The 8,226-nt window shown below is 32.7% G+C and overlaps 1 protein-coding gene across 1 annotated transcript; it reads right to left on the bottom strand.

The window, feature by feature from the left end:
• Positions 1–691: 691 nt before the first annotated feature.
• LOC132622571 (AP2-like ethylene-responsive transcription factor TOE3) lies at positions 692–4,029 on the bottom strand. The gene is made up of 10 exons (XM_060337191.1): positions 3,052–4,029; positions 2,920–2,945; positions 2,783–2,813; positions 2,600–2,687; positions 2,192–2,337; positions 2,001–2,045; positions 1,772–1,863; positions 1,534–1,688; positions 1,239–1,454; positions 692–1,158 (listed from the first exon to the last, which is right to left on the bottom strand). The coding sequence occupies exons 1-10, from the start codon at positions 3,597–3,599 to the stop codon at positions 937–939; spliced, it is 1,569 nt and encodes a 522-aa protein (XP_060193174.1). The 5' UTR covers positions 3,600–4,029; the 3' UTR covers positions 692–936.
• Between the last annotated feature and the right edge of the window lie 4,197 nt (positions 4,030–8,226).

The raw sequence follows: 8,226 nt of genomic DNA, 5'->3' as shown, positions 1-8,226 counted from the left end.
TCACCTTCCTTTGTTAAGGATATTTGATTTTTTCAACTGAAGTGGAAAATTAGGGATACAAAAGCAAAAGAGAGCTTGTTACAATTGGATTTTTTTTTTTTTGCTTAAACTTAATTTTTTTGGGTAATGTATTAAATTTCGGTGACGTTCGGTTCTTCGATTCGATTTTATCAAACTTCGGTTTTGCTTTTTCGGTTTCGATCTTTTGAAGGTGGACACTGAACATCGAATCTAACTAGTTCGGTTCGATCTGATTTTTTAATTTTTGATATTTATGTCCAGCCCTATTTAATATGAAATGACTGAGTTAAAAGTTTCCCCAATTTAACAAAAGATGATGTTTCGTACTTGTGATAAGAGTTTTATTACTCTTTTTTACTCATTGCAGATAAATTACCCAAGGACGGGCATTTTCACTCTTCCCCAAATTTCTCTTAATTTGTTTATTCCATCTTTGTAACAGAACTCAGAAATGGACAACAATCAGGGACTTTCCAGTTTCCACCATTACTCTAATGGGAATTTGTTGTTGGGCTTTTGTTACAAGTAAAAGAATAAAGACAAAAATAAGCAAATAAAAAAAATATAATAATGCTTGAGAAGCGCCAGATGAAAACAATTTACAATGGGAGGTGGGCGAAACAGTACAACTGTGAATGGAGCAAATTGGCAGTTCATAGTCAGAAGAATCTAATAGAAGTCTAGTTGAAAATCTTTCCTTCAGTTAGTATCGGACAAATGTGGAGACATACTTTTACAAAGAGTTGGAATTTCCCAAAACTTTTGTCCACCCTTTTTTTCTATTTTTTTTTTCGGGTTGCAACCAAGATCCTTGGGTAATTAATATGGAGTAAAATAAAAAACCTCAACCCTTTACTCTTTACAAAGCTTATAAAAACACAAGAAGAAAATGGCAAGTCAAGAAGTGGAGTATGATCAAGAGGGTCTCATGAGAGAGTGATGGAAGCCATTTTCTGATGACAAATTTTGAGGTCTTTGTATCTGCTGAGGGAATCCTGATGATGCTGCAGCAGCTGCAAATATATGTGGAGGAAAACTGGATTGCCATTGTGAAGAACCATTGCTCGTTGAGAGCGATAAATCTCCTACATTTGTAGCTCCAATTCTGCCTCCATTGCTGCCGCTTGGAAATTGAATCTGTACCAAGCTACAACAATTAAAAACAAAGGTTGATTCGAAAAGAAATGTAAACGTAGACGATAAAACAGGATATTCACTTGATAATTTGATGAGCCGTATTGTGGTGGAAACATTTGGATCATATGGGATTGATCGCCCGGTCTCATAAATTGGCCGAACCGTTGCACCTGACTATTGTTATTATGCTTCAAGAAGACCGGAGAATGCAAGTGTGTTTGGCTCAATAGTTGCAAGGTTTCTGTTTCATTGTACCCATTATCTCTTCTTCGAGCATCGATTGGGGCAGATTGCTTCTGGAAATTAAAACATGTTACATAAGAAGAAAGATAAATGCACAAGGAAAACAAAAAATAGCAATTCATGTATGTATACCTCAGGCCTTAAGCCATGTTGCCTCCAATCAAAATCAAATTGCATAGGTGACGCATTTTGACCTCTATTATCTCCTATTTCTCTACTTCCTTGCTTTGAGCTTGAACCACCCAAGCTCAAGTCCAGATTGTGATCTGCCGCATTATCGGTAGATTCTGGGATTTCACACGAATAAATACTTTGTAAAATTACAGAAACTTACCAAATGGAAAGCAAATAAAAGCAGTATGGTATTTACCAGTTGAGTTCAGTTCATTTTCATAAACGCTGGGATCAAAGTTAGTAACTGCTTCCTTCCCATTACACTTGATGGCAGCTTTATCATACGCCCTATACAATAAAATAAAATAAAATAAGAACGTTATCCCCAGTGTATAGTCAGTAAATAAAGGGCCTCAGGCTCACCAGTAGCGAGCAAGAAATGGAAATTAAGTAGGAAGAATAAATTCGACACTGCAACCACACACCTGGCAGCTTCAATTTCGGTATCGAAGAGTCCCAAATAAACGTACCTGTTAAAAACAAACCGAAAAATGAGAAGTTAATAGTTAAGCTAGCCAAGAATGGAATGGACGCAAAAGCATTATTCCTCTGAAAATGGATTGAACCCATTCAGAAGAATAATAATTAGGATAGGATTTTTTAAAATTCTGTTTACTTTTTGCCTAAGAACTGTCCCATTCTAGCTTCCCATCTACCACATTTGTGCAAAGTTACCCCTCTATACTTGGAGCTTCCCCTCGGAAATCCAGTACTTTGTCTCCGAAGCACATGCACAAATTCTTCCTTTGTTAAATTTGTCATCTGTATCATACATCAAGAAAAATAGAAAATGAAATCAAAAAACATTCTTCGTCCAATTTAATGGCGTCCACCGAAAACTTGGCACTAAAACGTTAAAGCAAACAACTGTTGAAGATAAGGAAAAAACACTGTTTAAGATAAAGGCTAGGATTGAACAAAAGTACTCCAACTAGAGAGGCACACAGAAATTAAATTAAATAAAAAAAGGAATATAAAACACACTATTTCCTACTCTGTCACGTTGATCTGATCATGATATTACCTGTTTCAAATCGGACTCATAATCCTCTAAGCTAAAGTTTATGTCGGCCTCCACTCCTCGGAATTTAATAGCTGCCCTGTCGTATGCCCTGTAATTTTTATTTTATTTTAAATTTAAATACATTAGATACAACGATATTACAAATAATCAAAGAACAACTAGTGCTAAGAACCAAAAGCTCACCGAGCTGCTGCATGTGCAGTATCAAATCCACCTACACAGAAATGATACAACGGAAAACCCGTTCAGGAAAGTCAGATTAATTTTCCTTAAATACTAATTAGCTTAAAAATTATTTTAAACAAATGAAGATCACATACCTAGATAAACTTGCTTTCCACAATCCCTGAAAGATTATTAAAGCAAATGAGAAAAAAGCAGGGAAACTAAATTCTTATAATAAATGGACCATGGACCTAACGGAATAATTTTCAGCTTAATTAAGTGCTCACCATATGTGTGATTCCCACCGGCCAGTTCTCCGGTAAAAGGTAACCCCACGATACTGTGAGCTTCTAGACCTTGGTCCACGTCGGCTCTTTTTCATAGGCTGTTGTTGCTGCTGCTGAACCACATCTATAGGCTTAACCAATCCCGTGTTGCCAAGTGGCTCATTTTGGTAAAATTTAACTCCAACCCAGTGGGCTCTTGGAAAATTCGCTGATCCATTTGCAGCAGCAGCAGCAGCCGTTGTGTCAGACTCATCAACAGGGAAAAACTGACGGGTTACCGGCTGTTCCTGTTCCTCGTCGCCGTTACCAGGGCCCACCATTGAAAACCCGAAAATTTTGCTAGGAGCACTTCTTTTTTTCTTCCCTTTTTCTCCATCTTCATCTTCAGAAATGTTATCATCAATAGCTACTGCTGATGAACTTGAATTCGAAACGGATCCGACCAGTTTACCTTTGTCATCATCACCTTCAATCTCTATAGGAGAAGAACAACCTTCTACTTCATCAATATCTCTTCGTTGATAAGGAGAATCATTTAGATCCCACATTTCTCTAAACTCCAACAAATCCAAATATCCCAAAACTATAAAATGGAAATTAAAACAGTTGAAATTTTTTGCAGATTTTTTATGAGTCAGCTCCTCTCATCAGTGGGGTGTAGGTGGGTTGGGTGGGTGGCGTGGGGGCGGGGGCAATGGCTATTTGCTACAAAAGGACTTGTTTTGAGTTTCCTAAACTTTTAAATATCCTCTCTCTCTCTCTCTCTACTTCTAGTTGTGTTTGTTTCTTTTTCTCTCTCTATGTCTGTCTAAATAAGATGCGTGGAGTTGAATATATATAAAATAATAATGATGATAAATCAAAAAGGTTTGTGCTGAGTTTGTTGAAAGAACATGAAACCTACGACTTATAGAGAGGTTAAGTTGTTGGAAGAAAAAAAAAGAAGTTAGTGGAGAGAGATAGGGTTAGATATATGTTTCCCACTACTATTAACTACTTGTAGTATTTCACTAGATCTTGTGCCATTCCTCTCTTAGATGCCCAATACAGACATGGACGAGGCCACTTTTAGTACCCTAGCAGAAAAGCAGCCACCCAAACTTAATACTTATATGGAAATAAATTACTGGCATTTGGTTATATCAAATTAATGAATATAAAAAATATATATTTATTACTAAACATGATTATTTTTACTCTAATTTACAACTGTTAACTTAAAATTGTTTAACGTGGTATGAGTGCGACCAAATGATTCCAACCCCACCTTTCTTTTTTCGAGCTCCCTAGTAACTTGCCTTTGTCTCTTGTTCAATCATTCATTAAAACTTTTGCTTTTGTACCTTAACTAGTTCATTCACTTTTTTCTACTTGCAGTGCAGTAGTCAAGCGTTTTTAATCTGTCTCTTTACATACTTTTATGAAAGGAAAACTGTGTGCCATAGTAACTTTACTGATCTCGAAATCTAGCTATGTGATATTTTCTTGTTGGTTGCTTTACAAACAAAAGGGTAGAAAATTTCGTAATCCCTGGGTTCACTTTTACTTATTCATTATTTTAAAAATAGATTTTCACTTTTATTTGTTCGTTTTTGTATATCAAGAAAAAAAAAATATTTTTCTTGTTTCATTCTTAGAATTAATTATTCATTTCAAATTATTTTTGAAATTCAATATAATTATACACTAATTAATATGAATATTATGATAAAATATGCATTTTATTTATTATTTCTTAAAGAATGTGCGAAATTTACGGTGAAAAAGTAAAAGTAAATCGAGGGAGTATAAAGAAAGAAGCGTCTCTTTCTTACGCAACTTTCCGACGTTAACCAAATCGAAAAGCATTCTCTCCATCCATTCCTTGATTTTTCTTTCTGTCTCTCTGAATAATTGAATATTATATTTATAAAATTTCCACTAATGGAAATAGACAGCGGCAAGACTGAATGGATGACTTACTACTCCATTACCTTTATTAGCCACGCTAATTGTTATATCCTTTTCCTTCATCTACTCCCACGTTAGCCAAATCCTCTTTGTCTCTCTCTCGTAGATTTTTCTTTTCGTACTCTTTTTATTTTTATTTCTTCAAAAGTTTAAAGGTTCAATTTTATTTTAAAAAACAAATTTCCTCCTCAATTTTGAACAATAGATATTTTTTCCCTTTTATCCTATGCAATGACTATTTCACTCTTGATTTTTTCAATCCCCCATTTATGTAATACATTTTTATATATAACATTTTTTTAATCTAGGTATTTGTAGATTCTTATTTAAGTTCATTAACATTATAAGTATAATAATACTTTTGAATTTGTAACAAAATCGAATGCTATTTTTTAATGATTGTTATTTCAACATTATATGCAGTAACTATGTATATATTGTATGTCCATGCATGTGTATATATTTAAATTTCACTTCTCTCTTATTCTCTATTGTTTATATGAATAAACAAGTTTTGATTGTCACTAATAGAATATTTCTTAAATTATAATAAAATTCATTTACAGTATACATAAATCATTTTTAAAAATTTGCCTCTATTTTTTAATTGTTTTTGCACAGAAGTATATTTATAAAAGTATTATGACCTGTTAATTTTCACTTGTATAAATTAAATATTAAAGTTTTGATTATTTTTAATAAGATTAATATTTTTTTATTCTACTAATTTATTTTATTATAGAACATCATTAACTTATATATTCAATTAGTATTTCTCACTTTTTTTTCGCCTAGAAAATAATATTTATTTTTTATAAGAAATTTGTTACATAAATTAAAAAAAATGAAAAATATCATGATTTTAAAGAAGTGAAAAAGGAAGACAAAAGTTGATAATGTAAGGGTAAAATAGGCATTTAAAAAATTCAATTAGGATAAAGGGGGGAGAATGTCTATTGTTCAAAATTGAGGGGGGAGTTTGATTTTAAAGCATAGTTGGGGGTGTAAATGATTTTCACCCAAAGTTTAAATGTTGTGCACTAAATAGTTCAATAAAAATATTTACACAATTGTCACACGTAAATTTCTTGACAAATACTGCTATAATTAGTAATTTAATAAAAATAACAATTACTTGCTATCAAAAGAAAATTCCATTGATAGCATAAAAAAAGCTAGACTATCAATATACATAACTTAAATTATTTTTTAATCATTCAACAATTGATATCCATCAATTGAGGATTGGGATTAGGTTAGGTTTAGTAAAGAATAAGGAGCCGTTAAAAAAATATAGAATATTATATGGATATGTTATTGTTTAGTATTTGGATATACATTTGAATAAGTAGGCGTTTGGTCATGAAAACCAAAAATTATTCGTTTTATTTGGAATTTTGAAGTTGGAGTTGTGTTTTGTTATAATTTTTGCAAAGAATATTTAGTTGTTTGAATGTAATGAAAGTGAAAAAAGTGAGAAAAAAAGTGAAAATAAGGTTTAAGATGTTTTTCAAATTTCAAATACAACTTCAAAGCTTGTATTTGGAATTTTCATGGTCAAACGCTAATTTTCAAGTAAAGTGAAAAAAAATCCGGAAAAAAGTGAAAAAATTTCACAGCCAAACAGGCCATAATTCTTTGGTTAGTTTTTGAAGATGAGATTTTTCAAGCTTAATAAACTGGTTAAAATCTTTTTCAACTCACAAAACGTTAATTTTTTCTCAAATGAAATGTATTTCAAAATTCCAAACACAATTTCAACTTCTATATATCATTTTTTATCAACTTCAAATTCAAAAATACTTTTTTCAAGTTTCAACCAAAATTATGTCCAAACACATACTCGATATTTGTACTCAATTTGTTTATTCTATAAGGTTTAAACTTGAGATTTCTCTATATCCATCCTACAACACTTAGGGGTCGTTTGATAGGTAGTCAAAATTATTCCGGGATTATAATCTCGGGACTAATTTATCCCATCTATTGGGATTATTTTATATCATCTGAAAGATGGTATAAAATAATCCCAAGATAAATTTATACCTTCTACCAAATATAATACAAAAAATTAATATCGAGATATTCCAGCTTATACCATGCACCAAACGACCCCTTAAAATTAGTCATTTTCTTTTACCACTAGAATTCAGCGCTCTTGTTTTCATCTTGTTTTTACTATTTAGGAAACAGGGATGGCAAATAGGCGTTGAAGGGGAGGGTATTATTGGGAATAAAACTATAGAGGGGAATTATTGTAAGTCAGGTCCACAGCACAGAGGTTTGGTTTCAGAAAAGGGAAATTGGAATAATAGCAATAAAAGTAAAAACTTTCCAGAAATGTCCAATCCAAGAGTACGGGAGTAGGGCCCCCTTTGCCTCATTTTGCTCTTTCACTGGCCAATGGCTTTCTCACTTGTACACATCATATTAATTAACCTCACGATATTAATCTTCACCACTCTCACTTCTTCAGCGCGTGGTTCACAATTCCTGATCTTTTTTTCTTGCCAAAAAGAGGTGGCAAAATGGATAAAAAATAGAGTCCGGAACTAAAATAGCTTCAAAAAAAACATTTTAAATCAAAATGTCCAATAAAAAAAAAGTTACTAAAGTACCTATAGCGCAGTATTTTACTGCGCTATAGTACTAACGGAGACGGACCCGTTAAGTCCTATAACGCAGTAAAATAATGCGCTATACGGAATACGAAGCACCGTATAACGCATGATTTTACTGCGTTATAGGACTTTGTCTCTCTCCTATAACGCAGTAAAATCATGCGTTATAGTCTACCACTATAACCCGATCGGGTTCCACCACTGCCCCCTCCAGTGGCAATTTTTTTTCAAAAACGCCATTGGAGGGCAGGTTTCCGTGGTCCCCACCCATTAAAAACGTCATTTTCTAGTAAATTTCATCCGGAAAGTTTAGATTCTTGGTATATTCAAGTCAAGGAGCAAGATTCTAAGTTTGAATTTTGAGAAAAAGCGGCGTACAACTCGATTAAAATATCTACAAAAAATCTTCGATTAAGGTTTTCTACTATGAACTTTTGTTATTATTTTGTTATATACATTATATTTCATGCATGTTTAACATTTAATCATCATTAATAAAAAAAAATCAGTTTTTTTTGGGTTTGATCGGCTGGGGGTAGTGGCTTAGGCCACTGTTCCGTTTTTTTGTTTTTTTTTTTGTTTAATTCATTATTTGTTAAATGTT

Source organism: Lycium barbarum, chromosome 12 (assembly GCF_019175385.1).
Source record: "Lycium barbarum isolate Lr01 chromosome 12, ASM1917538v2, whole genome shotgun sequence".
Classification (NCBI taxonomy): Eukaryota; Viridiplantae; Streptophyta; class Magnoliopsida; order Solanales; family Solanaceae; genus Lycium; species Lycium barbarum.
The sequence above is the reverse complement of the archived record's forward strand: the minus strand, read 5'-3'. Positions and strand labels throughout refer to the sequence as shown.